The sequence below is a fragment of the Zosterops lateralis genome (genome assembly GCF_965231275.1).
Source record: "Zosterops lateralis genome assembly, chromosome: 8".
Taxonomy (NCBI): domain Eukaryota; kingdom Metazoa; phylum Chordata; class Aves; order Passeriformes; family Zosteropidae; genus Zosterops; species Zosterops lateralis.
The window spans coordinates 32,689,944-32,711,758 of NC_139768.1; the positions used below are offsets into that span (position 1 = coordinate 32,689,944).

Here is a 21,815-nt window from a genome sequence, read left to right on the forward strand (position 1 = left end):
CCCCAAAAGGTTGAAATAAGACATTGAAAGCTTCTCCTTTACCTCTGGCTGTGGTTACTTTCCTCATCCTTCCCTTCCTGCAACTGAGTTGACTGTTGAATCTCCATAAAATGATGGAAAATACACTTGCATTAAAAAAAAAGAAAAAAAGAAAAAGAAAAAAAAAAAAAGAAAAAAAAAAAAAGAAAAAAAAAAAAAAGAAAAAAAGAAAAAAAGAAAACACCAGGCCATGGTTACTTGAACCTGCTGTCAGCACTTCAGCCGTAAGGAATATTGAAATGTTCAGGGCTTTGTCTGAGTTAATTCCCCTGCGAGAGTTTCTGCTGAATCTTAGCAAGAAATATGCACAGATATTTTGATTAAAAAAAGAACCAAAATCAGTAAGAGGAAAGATAAAGTGGGTTCAGATGGTCAGAAACTATTGTTCCACCTTCAGTCAGCAGAAAACAGTTCAAGTGTATGAACTGCAGAAATGCCTGGATCTGAGCTGAAGGGAAAACAGCTTAATAAAAAAGGTCGGTCTTAAAGTAGCTTTCTTTTGGAAGAGACAAAGGCAGCATCCCAGTTTGAGAACAGAGGCCCCAGGTCACTCATGGGCTGCACCAGCCCCAGGAGATTCTCCAGACCTGCATTTCCCTAAGGACTTCCCCAGAGCTCTGAACATGAACAAAAACTGGGTTTCAAATCAACATCCCAGCTTCAGGCCATGCTCCAGTTTTACTGAGCCAGCAAAGGATGAGTAGATGAGGGAACAAGAGTTCAGCTGAGCACCACTTCTCACATTTTCCTGATTTACATGGGTCAGAGTAAACCCTTCTCTTCTCAAGAGACATCTCATCTCTGGATTACAGCGCTTTTTAAGTAGCTGAGTTCATTAGGGCACTCCCTGGGAAAGGAACAACACGAACCCACCAGACACTGTGTGAAAAGCCTCTTAACTGTGAACAAACACATCAAATGTGAAGCAAGGAGAAAAGATGGGAGATCAAGTCAAACGAGATAAAAGCTGAAGAGGAGAGAAGCCATGTTGCATAATGCTGAGGACAGAAATAGGCCTGTTTTGCCCAAATCAATGAGAGTTATGAACAGGAAAATCAGAGCTTTAGTAGTGTGAACTCAGGAAAAAGTTAAGTTTGGCAGAACAGAACCATCAGTGTTTCAGTGGAAATGAGGATCAGGAATGCCAAGCACAGCCTGGTGCTGTGCTCAAGGGTGCTGGCAGGGAGTGAGTAATGATGCCTTTATGATATTCAGTAACTTATCCAGACATAAATATCTTTTATTGCTCTCAGTTATAAATAACCGGCTAGAAAAGCAACTACTATTAGCCAGGAAGATGCACAATTGACTGAAATAATCAAAAAATAAATTGTCACAGCAGAAAAAGAAGAACAAAAGTATCATGAAACTGAAAAAAAAAAAAATCCCCTTTGCTTCTTAATGGGGGAAGTGGGGACCCGTGGAAGGAGCACAGGGTTAGGAATACTTCAGTGCCTGCCCCTGGTGTGAATAAAGCAGTGGAAAAACCAGGGCATAGAATAATCTCTGCTTCTCTTGTGATTGCATTCAAGTTAACAGATGTTTCCTCACCTTAAAAAGTATTTTATTCCTTTCAATTTGCAGAGGCACTGAGGAAGTGACATAGTTCACAAAGAACATTGTCTTCAGGCAGCCTATTCCCCCTGCAAAGACAGGGCCACAGCACCTGCTTTAATGGCCATGAAATGAAGGCACTGAACTGGGCAATTGCCTTCACAAAAATAAAATAATCAGTCCTTGGGTCAGTTTCTTACTTGGATTTGTAAGTTCCAAATACAAAAGGGAATAAATTTAGTTTTGAATTGCAATGACTGACTTGATAAGAACTTAATAAAATGCTGATCACACAACCTGAGCATGTGAGCAATAATACACCAGACTGAAGTGACAAAGCTCTGAATACTGTTGTCTTAACAGGCTGGGGGGCATCTTCTTGCACAAATCCTGATTCCCAAGGCAAATAAAAGCTTGGCTTTGCTCAAGCCAGGTTGAACCTTGGAGCCTGATGCAGTGATGGGCACCATTTCCAACTGAGTCAGCTCTACCTGGGAGCTGGGACTGACCAACAAGTCCCCTGTTGCTGTCCTTGTACTGATTTTATACCAAAAAACCAAAATTTGAAGGGTGATGCTTAAATTCAGGTTATGTGACTAGGAGCAGGAGGCTGGGAGCCACTCTTCTAAAACTTAAATTAAAAAGGAAACTAAACACAGAAGAGATGGACAACATTTCTTATAAGATATCTAGGGTTGAACAATAGAGGTCACATTATAGAGACCCTCTATTTAGGGGAGGACAAACAAGCCTTGAACAGTTTCCAGCAGAAACCTTCAGAATAACAAAGCAAACAGAAAAGGTGGGGACAAAGCAGAGATGAAGAGTTATGGGAATGTTATAAATCCTGGTCCTTTAGGGCCCACCTCACTGATTAGGACTGAGACCAACCTTCCTCAGCAAGGTAGCAACAGGTCACTCACAACCTCTTGTTTTTCCCTTAAATCATCTCAATCAGCAGTGCCAAGGCAACAGCCAGGCTTTTAGAGGGACACACACCCTGCTGAAGTTGGGACACACACAACCTCCCTCAAGTTGGAGCTGCTGCTCCAACTTCACAAGAGCAGCTACCAACAAATGCTGGAGATGTTCCTCGGGGAGTGCAACAGGCACTGAAATGCTCATCAGGAATTTAACAGGTCGCATCTACAAAGATGCAGAAAAAGATCTACAAAGATCTACAGCTGCAGAAATCCCTTCTGTACCCTTCCCAGCCTCTTGCTCCTCCTCCAGAACCCCCCCCCCCCCCCCCCCCCCCCAGCACAATCCGTGCTGCAGTGCCCTCCCCTGTCCAAAAAAATCACCCCAAACCTCAAGCTTCAGAATGTCATGCTGCAGCTTGCGCTGGAAGTCCAGGAAGTGGGAGATGGTCAGCTTTCCCTTCAGGTCAGCCCCGAAGAAGTACGTGGTGAGGGCGGAATTGAAGCCGGTCTTGAGGGTGTTGCCGGTGGTGGAGCGGTCCCGGTGGCGCATGCCCATGCTGGTCTGGGAGCGGATGATGCTCTGCACCTAAAGGCCACAGGGAGGATGTCACAAGCAAAACCAAACCAGTCAAGTGCCAGTATGAAGCACTCACAGAATCATAGAATGTGTAGGTTGGAAGAGACCTTCAAGATCGAGTCCAACCCAGCCTTAACACCTCAACTAGATCATGGCACCGAGTGCCACATCCAGTCTCTTTTTAAACACATCCAGGGATGGTGAATCCACCTCCTCTCCAGGCAGACTATTCCAGCACTTTACCACACTTTCTCTAAAATACATTTTTATAATATCCAATCTATATTTCCCTTGGTGCAGCTGGAGACTGTGTCCTCTCCTTCTGTCAGTTGCTGCCTGGAGAAAGAGACCAACCCCCACCTGAGCACGGCCACCTTTCAGGGAGTTGTAGAGTGACAAGGTCACCTCTGAGTCTCCTTTTCTCCAGGCTGAACAACCCCAGCTCCCTCAGTCATTCTTCATATGGCTCAGCTGTGTCATCCTCCTTTCTTTTCCTCCTAAAGCAATTATCAGAAGACACAACAATTCAAAAATTTGGCTGAACTTAAGAGAATCACTGAATGATTCAGGCTGGAAGTGACCTTGAAGACCACCTTGTTCCAAAACCCTTGCATGGGTAGGGACACTTTCCACTGGACCAGGTTGCTCCAAGCCCCATCCAGCCTAGCCTTGAACATCTCCAAGGATGAGGAGTCCACAACCTCTCTGGCTAACCTAGGCTTGGTTTTTTTTCAGTCCACTTTAAAGAAAGAAGAGAATCAAATGCTGAAAATGAGTTTTAGGAAACAATTCAGACAGTTTGCAGACAAATATTCTAGTGCTGATCCTACCCCTGGTCAGCAGGGCAGCTTCTTCCCAGCAAAATCTCAAGAGGTGAAAAAGCTGCAGCAACTGTGGGGAAGAAAAAACCTCTTTGAATGTTTTAGAGCTTCCACTCTTTTACTGCACACCCTTGTGAGCTCACACCAACGCAACACATTCTTCCCACTTGCGCACAAATCCTGGGGTTCTCAACCCAAGGGCAGCCTCTCCTTGCTGCCTGTTGCTCTCTGTCACAGCTGGAAGTTCCTCCATCCCTGGGGCTGTGCCACCCAGCACAAACAGCTCTTCAAAAGAACTTCCCTACCCCATAAAAGATGCCAAAAGGTTGACCTTGAAGGATGTGACAGCGTGTGTGTTATTTTAAGGTTCTGTTCAAATTTAAGGAGGCAGCCAAGCCAAATGCAGCCATCTCCTCTCTCCATCCTCAACTATCTCACTAAACTACCCAAGTCCATCTGAGTGATTATTGCTGGGATATGAGAAGCCAGGCTTATTCGCTGTGTAGTAACTGACCTCTTCCAACAAGGCAGCAAAAGGATCCATATTAAGGACAACAAGTTTGAAAAAGGAGGGGGGAAAAAAAGCCACCCAGGCTTCCCAAAGCTCCAGCAAACATGGCTACTTTGTCATCAGCATCTTCCCCTCACAGACAAAAGTTGGAAGGGAGGAAGAAAAGCGGCTGCCAGGAGCTCCAGCTGTCACAAGGATGCCAGAGCCTCGTTATTGTGGTATTCAGTGTGCTCAATTTTTTCCTGAGAGAGTGAGAGCTGGAACAGCCTGAGAGGGGGTGCTCTGGAGGAAAACACTGTGTTGTTGCTGGTGGGTTCACCTTGCTGGAAACCCTGCATCCCAACCAGAGGCTGCTGGCTGTTCTTCCACTACAAGGAAAAGCAAGTTGAGGAGAAAATCAAAAGGAAAAAAGTACAGAAAAGAGGTTTTTCAGGCTTTTTGGTCACTCTGATTTGAGGAAGGATTTGGGGTAACCTAATTGTGGCCTTCCAGTGCCTGAAGGGAGCCTGCAAGAAACATGGAAAGAGACTATTTACAACAGTAATGGCTTTACAGTGAACGAGAGGAACTTTAGGCTAGATATTAAGAGGAAATTCTTCTTTGTGTGGGTGGTGAGGCCATGGCAGAGGTTGCCCAGAGAAACTGTGGCTGCTCCCTCCCTAGAGGTGTTCAAGGACAAGCTGGAAAGAACCTGGAGCAACCTAGAGGTTGGAATGAGATGATCTTTAAGGTCCTTTCCAACTCAAACCTTTCAGGAATTCTCTGATTTTTGCACTGTAAACAGCAACTCCTTAGTTTGCTTTGTGCTTCACTGTTAACTTTGAGCTCTGCATGCAGCATAGTTTGGAGACAAATATTTATAAACTGTCTGAAGCAAGGCAATTTATGGCCAGCTTGGAAAACTGCCCCTGCTTCTACATGAGTGTTTACCATACTGCAAACTGCTCCACAGAGCAGCTTTTCCTGGGTGTTATTTATATGGAATCCTATGGCTCTCTTTTCCTCTCCCATCTGTAAGAAGTGTCAGACAGGTTGAAAATCCACCTGTGGGCACTGGAGCCAAAATGATTTAACCAGTCCCTGTTTTGGGTAATCCTTTTAATGCCCAGAAAGGCAGGCACCAGTGCAAGGAGCTGCCCTCACCCACAGCTGATCAATCATGCAAGGACATGGAGCTCTGAGATGCTCCACTGTTTTTTGGTTCATATTTCAACCTAAATGTTTGTGATGTTTCATCTTTTGTACCACATGAGGCAGAAAAAAGTAAATTAAAATAGTTAAAGACTCAAAGAGAAATCACCAGTAACACTGCCTGCGAGTTTTCTACTTTTCAGCCTTTCTTTAAAAACAGAGGAGTAAACTAACAATTTACATGCCAAAGGATGAAGAATTGAAGGCAATACTCATATAGGCACCACATTATTCAGGACTAAGCACTAACCACATGCCTCAACTGGATAAAAAACCTGAAACTCTTCAGCGAGGCCTGAAGAAATTCAGTATTTTTTTTACTGGTAGTTAAAGCCTCCAACCTAGTCATAATATTAGCTAAATTACTGAAATAATTTTCTTTACTGATGAGGTTTTCAAACATCAGTAAGAAGAAAGACCTGCTGTTGACTGCCTCTAAAGACAACAAGGAGAAGTACGAAGTTCATTCCCACGTGCTCCCAGCCAGCAGGGATGGAATGATGCTTCCCTGATGGTCCTTTTCTTCCCCCTTTTTTTCCACCCATTCTCCCCAAAATGATGTTGCTCTTTTAAATTGCTGCAGAATCCTCTGAGAGGGCCAATTCCAGCAGCTCCTGCCAGGTAAGATTTACAGAGCTGCAAACCCTGCCTTCCTTCCTGCTCTTCCCCAGGCATTTCCATAAGGAGTGAAAAAGAGGATTTATCTGATAAACAATTGTTTGTAATGTTATATGCTTGCATAATGAGATAAATGTGCCTCCCACTGGAGCTGTGTTTGTTCTTGCAGCAAATCAGTATCTTCACAGATACTTTCCCACTTCCAGAACAGCTCCTCCACTCTCTGAATCTCAGGCTCTGGAGGATCAGCCTTCACTCAAATACTCTGATGCTAACCAGGAACTTTATTCCTTTCTATACAGGCAGTGACATATGTAACCAGCTTAACAAAAATACCTTCCCCTTCCTAGGGATGTTTATGTGACTTAATGTATATGACTTCCCCTGGCCTACTGGATGATTTGAAATAATTTAATTCAATTTTGTACCCTCATCTTCATAGTGATTAGGAAATGTTCATGCTGTAAAAATGTTCCTTTTTCACTTTACATGGCTCCAATAAAAAAGGCAAACATGACACCTGTGTTAGCACCTTGGCATCACTGCAATTTTAGTAGGTAGTTAATCGTTCTCTGTTTTTCTTAAATTCATCTATCTCCATAATTGATTTAATGCTAGAATATTACAACTACCATAAATCACTTTTTGGACTGTTGAAGATGATCACATAGCTGCAGTGGAGTGCTATGTCCATGCACAATGCAGACAGAAGGAAGAACAGCGATTTTTACTTGGAGGAAGGAAGGGACATGAACAAAACCCCAGGTTTACATTTTGATCTGTCAAGTGAAGTGATGTCAGACTGCAGATAAACACACTCCAGTCTCCTCATAGTCCAAAGTGTGCATCTAAAACCCTGCATGTACCCAGATATATTCCATGGCTCTGGAGCAGCTCATGATGATGGCATCGTAGACACAGGTAATAATTTAAGGAGGATGACAGCAAAAGATTAGAAAGGGAGGGTAATTCAACAGACCTCCTTTGCCACTGGTTCTTCCCATTTATAGCAAGTGCTTCAAGCACGACCTTGTAGAGTCTCTTCTGCAATTAATTACTCACTGAGCCAACTGATGAGTAAGAATCTGTCCCTGGACTCTCCAGGGCTGCTTTGTTCTCAGGTAGTACTTTGGAAATGCATTTAAATTTCCTTTTATGAATAGCATACACAGTTGATTCAGGATGTGATTTCAGGGTGTTTATAAGCTCTCAATATCTTAAGGCTAGAAATAGGCAAGAAAAATCAGACACTTCTGCCTGGGGAGGGGAAATCTTTTCCCCACTGACAGCTGGAGCCTTCAATCTATTCTCACTTGGACAAAACCATAAATCACAGCTTACAGGAAAAGTTCACCAGTATCAGACGTGAAGGCTTGACTCATTAAAAAACCTGCAGCAAAGTCTCTGTTGATGAAGCCTTGTAAGAAGTAGAGGACTAATGAAAATATGTTGTCAATAACATGTTTTTGGATTACACTGGAATAAGCGGATAAATTCTCTGAAGCAGACTTACCTTGCCTATTCTCTGAAGACAAAGTTAAGGAATGCTGTAGAAGCTGTGAAGGCAGTAGGATCAAAATCCCACTTTATCAGTAGAGTGAAAAAAAGTTCTTTGTCTACCATGAAGGTGACTTTTTGTAAGGAAATGTTACAGAATCATAGAATGGTTTGGTTTGGAAGGGACCTTAAGGCTCATTCAGTTCCCCCACACCACAGGCAGGGACACCTTCCACTAGACCAGGTTGTTCCAAGACCCACCCAGCCTGGCCTTCAATGCTGGTGACAAAGCCACAGGAAACCTGAGTTTGTACTGCTGGCTGTTCTGGTCAAATGAAAATTTTTCTCTTGAAATATCCAGGATAAAGAAACAAATGGCAGGCACTGAAGCAACACAGCAGAGCACAAGAGGAAGGTGCAAACCAGCACTAAGCCCAAATATAAAAGGCAGTAACATCGCAGAGGAATGCTGTGCTTATGTCTAAGATGCCACAGCACTGAATGTTCAACTTGCCTGCTCAAACTCCTCCATGTCCACCTCGCCGTCACCGTTCAGATCAAACATCTTAAAGGCAATTTCAAAATTCCTCTGGGGAGCTAAATGAAAAACACAACAAAACATAAAAAGTTAACAAAGCTACAAAAGCTCAATAAAAAAGGGTACAAATTCTGAATGACGTTTTCCAAAAGCAATTTTGTCTAATTCTTTCAATTTTAGTATGGAAATGTGTCTCTTGGGAGCTCTAGCTATGAGCTTCATGGTGCTCCTTTTACCAAAGGTCTATGACAAGGAGTTGTGAGGAAGAGATATTTCTGGAACATTTGTTCTATTTAGAGGTGGAAAAAGCTGGAAAGCAAGATGCTATCAGGTATTTCTAATGACAATTAACAGAAAAGGATGCTGCAGCAAGAGCTCCTGCCTATTCCATGCAGTCAAACACCAGTTTAGCCAGAGGATGCTCCTCAGGCACTGCACTCCCTGTGTTTCCCATGGGTGAGGAGCAGACCAGGAATCTGGGCAGTTCTCAGCTCTTGCCTCGCTGTATAAATTTAAACAAATCATGACCACCCTGTCTCAGCCCAGTCATGACACTGAGATAAGGTGTGGGCTGGAGCTCACGAGCTAAGACGTCGCTGTACCTTATTTTTCATTGCATTTAGTCTGTGCTGTCACGGTTTATTTAGTCAGAACTGCAAAAGCAGAATTTCCCAGCCAACCACGCTCTTTTCCCTGCATCCCACCATGGAATTTCAGTACATTTCCATTTTGGGCTCTGTAACGCATCACTGTTGGAAGCTACAGTGCAGCGCCACAATTTTTTCCCAAATTAAGTTAATATATGAGGATTTATCATGCTCTGCTGCTTTGAAATACACACCTCCTACAGGATTTGTGGTGTTGGCTGGGATTTCTAGGGAATCCTCGAGGCTGTAACTAATGCTGTCATCTTAAATGATCAGTTAAAACTTAGCTCCTTTTTTTCATTCCCCACCCAAATCTAATGTAGATCACTGGTGAGGTTCATCCCTCTTTAACCTCATCTGTGCAATCAACTTTTAATATTTCCCGTGGATGCTCAAAGAGTAATGAATTTTTGCATCCTTCCTGTGGGAAGGCACTTCCCAAATAGGGGTGGGAGAAGGGAGACAAAGAGGAATCACTCAGACAAAAGGAAATAAATATGGAATGAACTGGACTGGATTTTGGATGTTTGTTACAGCTCCAGTTTCAAACTTTTACATTGTGTTTTCTCCTTGCTGTAATAACAATTAGCACTTTATCAGGAAAAGATTCAGCAGACAGGCTAACGAGTCCCCTTTTCCCAAACACTTTGTGCCCAAAATAGATGAATAAGGGCTAATGGCAGGGACAGCCTGTCACTACCTGCTTGATATACACAGAACACGTGGTCCTGCTGTTATCAGCCCTGCATTTCCAATTTCCCCCTGCCAATTACTCGGGCTTGGAATTCCAGACACCACGTGCAGGAGGAACGTCTCCTGTGACCACAGCACTGGCCAGCAGCACGTGGTGGGTCATCCCCCCTTCCACCCACAGCCCTGCTGGGCCTGCACACAGCTGCTCCCTCCTGCCTGCTGGGAGGGGGACACCTCCACTCCCTGTCCCTCCTTAACTCAGTGTTAATTGACCCGGGGACAGCCAGTCCCCAGCACCACCCTCATAATCTCTCCAATGATACACTGAATTTAACGGATTAAGCTTCCTCTGTATCCAGCCAGCATCTCCAGTGATTAATTCCCCATTTTCTTGAAGAGCAACAAGCTTCCAACTACCCCCTTAATATTTCAATAACACCTGCAATTTTATTCACTTTAATTGCAAGTACTGCATGAAAGCCTGGAGGCAATTTCTTCTTATTAGCCCCAAAATCTGACACTATGGAAATGATGTTTCCTCTATGAGGAAGAGAAGGAACAGACAAAACTCTCATCTAGTTACAAGGTTCTAGAAAAAGAGCAATCAACACATATTTCTTACCCCATCTTCTCTACCAGAGTATAACAATGTTTATTTAAAGACTGGGAAATTTGTTTCTCCTTGTGAAAAACTGTCACAGGTTGGGGTTTTCCCCCCCACCTTTTTAAGGAAATATATAATACCACATCCCATTTGTGCAGACACATGGTGAACAGAGTAAAATACTCACTTGTCTCCCTCACAAGGGCCATTTTTCCCTTTTTCCATCTCTAAACATACATTTCCATGAGCAGTATATCACAGCCCCAGAGGAGAACAACACCTCCAAAATTTAAATGAGCGGTTCAGCATCAGAAATCTGCAGGGTCAGTATTTTTTAAAGACAAGGAAGGGTGGCTTTAAATTGGCAAATTCAATTACTTCACTCCTTCAGCTAATAAATGACATGGCTGGTTTCTTCTTTTGATCTACATATCCAGCTCCAACTACCTGTAATGACACTTCAATCCAAACAATGTGACCCTGAGCCAGGGGAACCAGAGGGCACCCGAGACAATTAGCTCATCCCACTCCTGCTCAGGAAAGAATGTTCATTAGAGATGGACATCCCTGATGTCCAGCACTGGATTTATGGGGCCTGGGTGAGATGATTTCTGCCTCTCCCCTTGGCTGTGATGCTTCTGACCAGGATTTATGTGGGAAGATTGCCCTGACAGCAAAGAACCCCACTGTGCCCGCCTTGCCAATTACCTCAGCCTGCCCAACCTCCATTTCCCCTCCTCTTCCTGCACTTACATCCCTCAAACTTATAGACATAAATGCACCAGACACCAGGTTACCCAGCTAAATGCAGCCTTTCTCCAACCTTTTATTTTGCCCCCCAGTTTTACCATTCCCAACTGCAGCATCTCTAAATTTCCCTGCTTAATTCCCTGCTTTCCTACTTAATTAAGACGCCTCCAAACAAACCCAGTATTCCTCCTGCAGTGGTTTCCAAAGCTATTTAAAGGACTGTTTGGTTTTCATATGGCATGATGCCTGTCTTGATAAGGGAAAACCACCCCTGGATTCTCCCCAAGTATTCCGCTGCATTCCCATCTCTCTCTGATTGTGTGAGCTGTCTCCTCATCATCCTTTTTGACATTATTAAAAATCGAGACTGTTCTCATTTTCACTGATTTCCTTTGGCCAACGAGGTAGAAACTGGTCAGGGCAACCAACTGCAGTTTATTTTTTAGCTTTATTTCTATCTTCAGATGTTCAGGAAGATCCTCCAAATCATTAACACGGAAGCATGGAATGGGGCTTGGGTTGGAAGGAAGCCTAGAAATCAACTATTCCAAATCCCTTCCATTAGGCCAACATGAGTGAAAACATGTTCCTGAAGCCCACACCACTATCAGTGAATTCCTAGCTTGTAGATATAGGGAAGATCTGGCTGAAATGATCCTTTAGATCTGTAATTCCACCAGCTCTCCGTGCCAAGTTGCGTTTTCAACTAACCTGGGATTTAGTGCAAAGGGGAATTAATATTGTTCATGATTCATTTGTTCCAATCAAATATTTGAGGACAGAAAGAGAGCACATAAAGCAGAAGCCAAACACAGGAATGTTAGAGAGATGAGTGTCCTCCACCAGCAAACAAATAACAAGCAGCAGCACTGACCACATGGAAAAAACCCACTTGGATCCATCAGGGTAAAGCCCCTGGGAAGCTCTGAGGGATGAGATGGGTTTGATTAGACATCTTTAAGCCAATTATGCCATTTTAAGCTATTTTCAATTATTCAATGGACCAATTTGCAGCACTCAATTGCTCTTTACTGCCTTGTACTCTCAGCAGAAGCGATGCACTCTGAAAGACATTAAAAACTTGCTGATGAGAAAGGCCACATTTCCTTGGTTTTGTGCTCATTTGGGATCTTCTCTTTCCCAAAACTCAACATTCCACACTTGGAGACACTTCTCAGCAAATCTCTCCCTCTGACCTCCAGCAGAGGAACTGCATTTTAGGAAAACTAAAATCTTAAAACACTTTTGGAGAATATCCATCGCTTCCTTCTCATGGAGCTGGGAATTTCTTTGCCAAAGCAGGGTGATTTTTTGGTGCTGTGACTTAGAGGAAGAAGAACTTCTGGCTACTCCTTTGAAAACAATGGAATATCTCGTCTTTTGGTGGGAATTTATGCACAAAGCAGCTCATGACTCCCAAGTCTTAATAACTCCCCAAACAACTCCAGTGTGGGAAGAAAGATCAAAAATTCAGCTGGGAAAAATCAGTCATTTGGAGTTAAATATCCTATGGTCGCTTCTTTTCCATTTATCCCCAAATTAAGAAAAACAGATGCGCAAAGACCACAGTACCCTGAAAGTGAATCAATCCCCAATTAGCACAGTCCTGAAGCAGACAGTTATCCATAGAATACAGATGGCTGAGCCTCAGCTGCAGTAAATACAGGGAAAAAATCCATTAAACCTAATGTTGCAGATATTTTCCTTTCAAATTATTCCATCATTTCAGAAAGTAAATCCAAATCATACCAAGTTGAGTTTATTTTTTTTAACATTAATCAACCCAGAAATGTAAGTAACAGGCAGCTAAAAAAACTGAGCCCACAGCAGAGACACTGAGCTGCAATACCATCAGCTCTAGAAGAAAAATGGGTTATTTCTTCTCACAAAGAAGGATCAGGATCAACTCTGAAGTAATGCAAGGGCGTAATCTCAGAATACCAGGGACAAATTGTTCCCTGGGCGAGAGGTGAGGCCCTGGCACAGGCTGCCCAGAGAAGATGTGGCTGCCCCATCCCTGAACCCCTCATCCCATCCCCATCCCACCACACAAATCCAAGGGATGAAGACGTGAACAGAGGAAGACCAGGTGAAGGCTGACAGAGCCTCCCATGCCCTGAGTTTTCAAACCACTTGGGAACATCCCAAACTGCCAATTGTGAAAAATCATTCCCATTTCTGTCCTGTCCTTCAGCATGGCACAAGTGGGATGCCAAGCCACAGAGCTCTCCCTCTGCCAGGAAGCACCCAGGTTTGTGTTTGGAAGCTGGGATATTCCTTGGAAGATGCTGCTCAGATACGTCTTGGAAATGCTACTCACCAGTGACTGGGCTGGCAGAAAGGTAGGAAGACATCCCTGCTCCAAATGCTGAGGGTGAGATGGACCCATATAGAGGGTCTTGAAAGACTGAAGATAAAACTAACATGAACAGGACTACAAACAAAAATAGTCCTATAAACTCAAAGCAACCTTTTCTTGTGGAAATGAGCCCTGTGGCACAGGGCACAGCAGGATTAAACCACTACTGGTGAGGTAACATTTCACTCGTGGCAGGGATGGGGCTGAAGACTTTCCTGTCAGCCAGGAATAATTTATTCAGAACAGTCATGGTCCAAAGGGATCCTGGAGATCCCAGTGTGGGAGAACAAGTCCCTCCATCCCAGGGACACGCACAGAGCTCAATATCTGGCCAGAACATAATTTCCAGAGTTAGATGGCTTAGAATTTATTCCCTACATACAGGACAGAAAAAAAAAATAACAGGGGTGAATCTATCCTAAGTGACAGTTGCCTGCTCTGATGGGAGAAGGAGCTGCAGGTCTGCTGTGAGAGCCCTGGAAAAAGGTTAATTACCATGGCTTCAGCCAACGTTATTTAACCCTTCTGCCAGGAAAATTAAATCCAGACACGGCAACAGTCCAACTGTGGAAAAACCACTAATTTATTCTTTTAATGCCCAGCTCTCTTCAGTACCTGTTAATGAAGGCAGAATTAGTGTGCCTTGACAATGGACCCCATTTGCTGGGAAACTGCAGTCACTGGCGATGGAAAAACTCTTTTTCTCCTTCCTCCATTTGTTTTGCAAGTCCCAAAGCAAAAACCTCTTTGGTCAGGGAAGCCATGTCTTTGTTTTCCTATGACATTCGAAGGATCCAGGGGAAATTCCATCAGAACTCACTCATCTTTCTACCTCTGCCTGAAAACATGAGGAGCAGCTGAAGCAACAGAAACTGTGGAGTTTCCTCAAGGCCCCTCAGCTCTCACTGCCTTTAACAGAAGGCTGACTTTCTGAAGCAGCTAAAAGCTATTTTATTAGTGGTTTTAAAAATAAATTTTCACAGAAACACAGCAACCAACGAGAACAGACAGTGCTGGAGTGACAAATGACTCGTAAATAAGATACGGTGACAGACTCATTTTCTGAGCAATGTGCAAACAGCTGCCTGAGAGCAACATGAAATGAAGCCTCCAGCCCTCTCTCCTCCTCTCGCTCCCCGTTTCACAGAACTCAGCTGGAGGGAACTTCAGGTCAAGCAGTGAAGAGAACTGAAACAAAGACTTTGGGGAAGCACTCCCAAAGCCCAGCTGAGCAAGGCAACACAAGAGCCCCTGGGGCTTCCCAAGGTTCTCATTGATCAGTTTGGAATCCGATAAGCCAAACCAGACGATGATGGATCTCCCCCGATCACTCTCCCTCCTGCTTCCCACCCCCCAGGCCAAATTTCCCACTCCCCTTTTTGATTATCCTTAGTGCTTAATATGCCACCTTCCTTTCCCAATATTTGCTTTTTTCTATTTGATGTTATCTACAGCTCCATGTTGTCCAGATATCTTCCTCTATGTTTGGGTTATTTAAGCAACACAAGGAGAAAACCAATGTTGAACTGTCACATTTAATATTTATGTTCCTCATTCTATTTTATTTGTTTCCTAGGGAAAAGAACCCAGAATCAGGAACTACTGGATTCCTGCAAGGCAATGTTCACTATTCAGAGAGTAAACCAGTGAGGTGCAACAGTGAGTTTTCTATTTAGCCACAGGGCAAGGTTTGGTTGGGAGTTTATTTTACAAAAGCAAATGCTTTAAATATGTAACCCAAACTCTTCCCCTGGGGAATCATTGTTTAATGGGAGCTCCAGAGACATTCCTCCATCTTCAGTAATCATTTAGCAAACTCCCCAAATGTCTAAAAGTCAGCCTCAAAGTCCTGGAAATTTCTTTCCTTCCTTTTTTTTTTTTTTTTTAATTTTCCTTTTTGAAAGCTCCTGGCTTGCCCACTCTTCACATGGCTCCTCAAAGCCAGTTCTATCTTCTCATTAATCTAACTCCCCCATAATTGTGGACACGCTCAAAAGCCCAAGAACAAGAAGGAAAAAAACCCTGTCCCTCCCTCACAGCCTCCAAAACAAGGCTGGCTGCTCCTGCAATGCAAGGTGGTCCTTTTCTTTTATTCTCACAACAAACGAGTTAAAGCAAAGCAAGAACAATTTCTCTTACTGCTGCCTGTGGAAGCACATGAAATTAATTTTGCACCCTGTGTATTTGATTAGGGGGTTGTTCACAAGCAGCACAACCATAAAAACAAGGGCAAGATTGTTTTGCAAACCACACTCAGTAATGTGATACCAGAGGTTTGAGAGTTCATTGTCATCTGTGGAGGCTCAGATGAAAAGCCCTTGTTACACAAGTGAATACTCGAGATCATTTTGGCACAGCCCAGATGAATGTAAGAAAGGAACAGCAAAGGTCTGAAGAGCCAGTTCTGAGACTCAGTCAAATAAAAAAAAGCAGATTAAAGTAATAAAACAAATTCCCTGGCTTGAACCAGCTTTATCTCTCCGTTTGTTTTCACAACATGAAGGTCACACACAAGTCTGCCCCGGCCGCGTCTGTCTGACAACAAACAAGACCTTGAGCATTGCTGCTTCCCAGGAATAGATCCTCAGTAAATGAAGAGTTGCCTCTCATGTCTCCTGTTACAACATGCAAGAACATGGGGGGAGAATAAGGCACCTGTTGCTGTGACAAAACATCAGTGATTAAGCCAACTGACTCCCTGAACAGCACTGGGCAGGCAGCAGTGGGCTCTGCAGGTAACTGGGAAGCATCCAGTTTTTTAATTCCACAAATCAGGTCATCATGGAATAGATACTTACAAGATTAGATGGCCAAGTTTTCTCTTTTAAAATCTGAAAATAAAATACCACAAGTTCATTTGGAGAGTGGCTCATTCTCCCTTACCCCCCATTTTCTAATGGGGCTGAGAAACTGCCATTGACTTCCCTGTTTATGACACAGCACCTTCCAAGCAGTCAGAGAAGCTCTGCAAATGAGGTTTTGAGCTTGACTTCCACGTGAAGAAAGTCTAGAAATGCCATTTGACATTATCAAAGGGTTCAGTTTCACTCGTTCTTGCCAGCAAAGCAAACTTTTCAGTCCTGGCACTCAGAGTGCAGACAAGTTTGCTGGAACAGATTAGCAGATCATGGAAATATCACAAATGCAAGTCAAGCGCAGCAAGGTGAAAAGACAGAAGGTATCTAATGATGCTTGTTGAAATGTAAACAGCTTAACTTCTCTCCTCATTGGATTACATCACTCACAAACCCAAGCTCACCCAAGTGAAAATACAGCTGGAAAAGGGAGTTTGGAGAGATGTGAAACCAGTGAAAAGCTGGAGATCTGTGTTCATCCAAATCCAAGAATATCACATGAACGCTGCTCAAGAACACGTCTCCATTTACAGATCTGAACAGCAGGTCAAGTGACTCATTAAAAAAAAATTTGTCACATTTCAAAATGAGAAATAAATCTTCAGAAGTCATCGATCTGCTTGTCTTCCCGAAGCACTGGAAGCTCAGGCTAAACCAGATGAAGCAACAGCAATTGCTCAGCTCAAGTTGCAAGCAATCAAGAAGGCCTTTTAGGGAAATGTGCATAAACAAGCTATTCCTTGTGAACCCTGAAAACTTAAAAAAACCAGGAGTTGCAAGGAAAATCTCTGCAGTACTTACTGGAAAGGACCGTGGTGAGGAAGATGTAGTCAGAAAAGGAAATGAGTCCACATTCTCCGAGCGCATAGAAGATGCTGTCCTCGTCGGCAAACTTCTCCCTCTCCTGGGACAGCTTCTGGTCATCCACCCGAGCCACACCCCAAAGAGAGCACAGAAAGCACCAGATTAAACAGAGAAATGGAAAGCTTGATTTGTGTCCTTAGCACCAACAAGCCATTCCGTGGACACACACACCCCTACTATCTCCATCCATATCCAGTGGACCTTTTCCAGCCTTTGGATCTGCTCAGCAAAGTTCTGTAAAGATTGGTGCTTCCCCATCCCAAATGGGGGATAAGGATTTGCATGGGATTCATTTGTTGGTTCAGCCCAGCTGAAATACACATGAATAAAATAATGGCCATTTTGCTTAAAATCTTTGAGACTAGTGGTAAAAACCTCAGACTTTAACACAGGATTCAAAGAGGAAATTGTTTTATTTCACTGACAGCTTTTTAGTTGTAGAAAGGAGCCAAGAAAGGATTATTTGACATGAATATAAAGTCTGATCAGAGTTATCCAAACCGCGAGTGTGCACAAGCTCACAGGGAGGACCGGGCCTGAAACCAAACTCCATCTCCCTCTTGCTCCAGTTCTTTCCCATTTATCAGCTCACAATATCTTACTAAGCTAAAAATTCGAGTCTCTTTGATCTGCAGAACCCCAAAGGCTGAAAAGGATCCATAAAACTGTTAGGGAATCCACGCTGGTGACCCACTTTAAGGACACAGTAGGAGGAGGCACACGCACACAACAGAGGAGAATTAAATTAATACAGAGGAGAGTAGGGGTGGGTGAGGTTATTCCATGGAAACCAGGCCATGCAAGCACACGCAGGCACGGTGAAAGCAAGGCTGGATTTAGGAACTGTTTTAGGAAAAACCACCGACAAACACCACCACACGAGGGTCCAGCTACACAACTGTCACCCCACCGTTACCTCTGTCTAGCGGAGATCCCATCATATACAAGACAAAGGAAAGAAAACTGGTTAACCAACAATAAAACAAGCAGGCAAAACATCATATCAAGTTGAACGGTTAGGCTTGCCAAGAGCAAGGAAAGTTTGGAGCAACCAGGTGGTTGCTGTGACTGGAAGCCTATGGAGATATCCCAGCAAGTGTTAGCTCATAGCCTCTCCACTGTCTGCAGCTGATGTCTCTCATCCACCTCAGGTTTTTGGGGGTTTTTTTCTATTTTTTGAGAGAGAACTCACCATTGTATGTGATTGCAGAGTGGGGATGAGCTCAGCTAATAATTTAGATGAAAATTTAATCTGTATCTGGCTTGGAAACCACAAGAAAAGAGACAAAAATAATCATGTAGATCACAAAAAAAACCAGTTTCCAGGGATAAATAGTTCAGCTCTAGTGATCACATAAAATTTTCCCAGTAACTCTACCACCTGGAGAGCACCTGGAATTTAGTAAGAGGTGAGTCACTACCAGCAGACAATATGCTAATGGCCTTCATTTGATGCAAGATAACAGCCATTTATGCTTATGGGGTACCAGGTTGAAATATCATTTCCTCAAAAAAAGCTTTGGTTCTATTTCCGTTGAGATGGATCCAAAGCAAAAACTACATTGATGCTGATGTGAAGAACAAACATCTGGTTTTCCTTTGAACCAGAAGCAGGATTTGGGGAGAAAGCAGCTCCCTGTGACTGTTGCTGGAGGTGCTGCCAGCAGCATCTCACCTGCTCCTGTGATTTATTGCCTCTCCCTCTGATTGCCTCTCTTGGGCAGCATTGATCATAAACTAGCTATTAGCATCTTGCTCAAAGAATCCCGTGAAAAAGTTCCAGAAGGCAGTTTATTAATTTTTATGGGTTTCTTTTCTGCATTTAAAATTCATAGTCAGCATCAAACAGCTCAAAATATTCCTCATAAGAGGAATGCACATCCACAGACTAACAATAAAAATGGATATTAAGTTAGTTGGTCTCTGAAATATAAAGACAGATGAGAGGGAGAATCATTTACCCATTTGCACCTTACTATGATTAAATATAGTAAAAAAACATTATTTATTTATATTAAAACCAGCATCTACTTGTCACTAATCCAGGGAAACCAGCTGTAACTACAGTGCTCAGCTGCCTGTAGCTCATGGTAAAGGGAATTTCTCCCACGATTTTAAGAGAAAGTAAAAACTGCCCTGATCAATCAGATTTTCATGTTCTCAGCAGTAGAACAGAAGCTTTAAAAATTCCCCAACTCTCCCATTCATTTTCCTCTGTCTCAGTGAGAAGCTGTGTGTTTGACTGCTTTTCATGAACTTTGTGGGAAGCTCATCCCACTATGGGAAAGGCTCAGAGCTTCCTTTTCCCAGGAGTAGTTCCCCACCACGAAACATTATTGCAAGGAATTACATATAACCTCCAGGAAAAATAATATAAAACAAATCAATCTACCTACTTCACAAAACACAATATGGGCTGTTGTCATCCCTCAAAGTTCAAGGTGATTGACCCAAAGTCAGTCCTCACTAACACCTCAAACCACCCTCCTCCACATCGCATCTTCCTTCCAGCACATTCCCATTCAGCCAGAAAGGTAATGCATGGTATCTGAACACCCAGCAAAAAATCCCTTTCCAAACCTTCACCTTATTTTAGAGACAAGTCATCTCCACAAATTAATTATCCACATCCTTCTGTATCTGAGCACAAGGTAATTCTCAAAGTGCCCAGTTAAAACAGTCAAATTTCTTCCACATAACATTTTTTTTTCATGTTAAATCTACTCCCAAAACCAGAGTAATTGGTTAAGATCATTCAGCACACCCTCCAAAAAAACATTTAAACCTGGGCATTCATGAGTGAGCAAGCCACGTGGAACACTTTACAATTATAATGTATTTTTAAATCAAGCAGTAGATTCATATTTAACAAGCACACAGACGAGCAGACATCCAAATTAACATGTAAAAGGGAAAAAAAAAAAATCCAAATATCTCACTGCTTTTGGCACAAGCATGACTGTGTAAGTTCAGTGAGAAGCCACCAGTCCAGTCTCAGTGGAACAAAACTTGTTACAGTTTACAGGCAGATTCTCTTACAGTTCCAGACACGGACAACAGGTCAAAAAACTAACTCAAATTCAAGATACAGAGCTTGGTTTGCCCATCCCAACTCAGGCTCCAAGCTCAATCAGCGCCAAGATGTGGTTTAACAGATCAATGCAGTGACCAAGCTTCCCCAAACCCACGTGCTAGAGGAAAAGATCGTGTGCTGCATGCAGGCAAATCCCCAGAGATTTTTTTATGTACAGGCTGGCTGCAAAGCCCCCAAAGATACATCACAAACTTCACATATTCCACCCCAAAACTGATCTGCTGCTGGAGCCTCCATTAAGTTAAGGACATGGTACAGCTTCCAAGTAACAAAGGGCTGGTGGAAAAACCCCACGGAATCCTAACGTTCCTCACCAAATATTACCTTTATTTTAGATTTTAAAATTGTTTTCCCAGGGCTGAGTGAGGAGTGTAATATTGTAATATTAAATTATGGAAATCTGAAAAACAAAGGTTTATTTTTGCACATGGAGGGACACCTTCTCTGTAGAGGCAGAGATGGACACACGGTGCTGGTGCTCCCATTCCTAATGGGAGTCTGGAAAACCCTGACCAACTAAATCCCAGCACCTCCACTTCATCTGGCATTCCAGAAACTACAGCATTTAATTTGGGAAGAACGCATTCTTGGGAAATCTCTCAGAGCTGCCAGTTTGGGTTTCCATCTGGAGAAGGAAAGGACATTTTGGGCATGTTTCTTCCTGTAACTTATGTTTCAGCACCACATTTGCACTTCCATGAACCAAAGCTTCAGGAATTTACCAGCCCGATGTGACCACTTACACCTTCCAAAACAACAATAAAATAAATATCCATGAGAGACAATGGGTATTTCTCCAGACCAGGAAGCAATTCTGTCAATTAGCAAGAGATTTTTAGATGAAGAATAAACCACCTTTTATTGACAAACATCGTTGTTACTTTGCTCCTTTTGAACATAAACTCTTTCAGGTGACCAATATTGTGTGAGAAAATCCAAACCCATGAGTGTAGAGTGACATCACCTGGATGCAAGGCAATTCTCTTTCAGTCCCAACTGACCACCTTTGGTTATGGAAAACGTTAAAGTAAGACATCTATTAATGTATTTTTTTCATGGTTAACTGTAAGCATGTAGGAAAAGAAGTCCGATGTGCCAGCAGGACAGGCATGGATTATTGCAGCTTTTCTCAAGCAGGGCTGTTGAAAACCCACGGAAATATGTACTAACGGACTTGGTAACAGACAAGGGAAAACCTTTAAAAAATTCAAGTGCAAAGTGGCTTGCTGTCGTAATAAAAAATATTTTCAACATTTGACTCTGTCTGCATCAAAACACTGAACTGAAAAAAGGAGGAGTTAAAATTTTGCTCCTATTTTTTAAGATTTAAACTTTAAAGAGTCAAAGCCATGTATCTAGAGATTTTGGGCACCTCATTTTAAGAAAACTGAATAAAGAAATAATAAGGCTTTCGGAATCAGATTTAAAAATTGAGTTTTTCAGCTCAAATGTTCAAAAGTCCTTTAAGGAAAAAGAGGTTGGGGAGGTCCCTCTCCACTATGAAACAGACAAAAATGGGACTTGGGGGAAAATGAAGGGATTTAAGAGTTTTTAAAGTCAGTTCTATAACGTAGATGGAAAATAAATAATTTTAACTGCACTGCCTAGCTTTTTAATATAATTTTTTCTATATCACTAAATAAGGAATAAAACATTTGAGGCTGTGATAGAAACAGCACA

The 21,815-nt window shown here is 42.8% G+C and overlaps 1 protein-coding gene across 2 annotated transcripts in view; it reads right to left on the reverse strand.

Annotated features, from left to right (window-relative positions):
• The window catches only part of MICU1 (mitochondrial calcium uptake 1), a gene marked incomplete at its 5' end in the record, with an annotated part of 74,962 nt that overhangs the window by 22,925 nt on the left and 30,222 nt on the right, over positions 1-21,815 (reverse strand). The window contains 3 exons of one of the 2 annotated variants that reach the window (XM_083866895.1): positions 2,905-3,102; positions 8,246-8,328; positions 16,979-17,090. In XM_083866895.1, the coding sequence (XP_083723021.1) occupies positions 2,905-3,102; positions 8,246-8,328; positions 16,979-17,090 (393 nt within the window). Of the gene's footprint in view, positions 1-2,904; positions 3,103-8,245; positions 8,329-16,978; positions 17,094-21,815 lie in introns of both variants that reach the window. The other variant, XM_083866894.1, reaches the window with a different exon arrangement.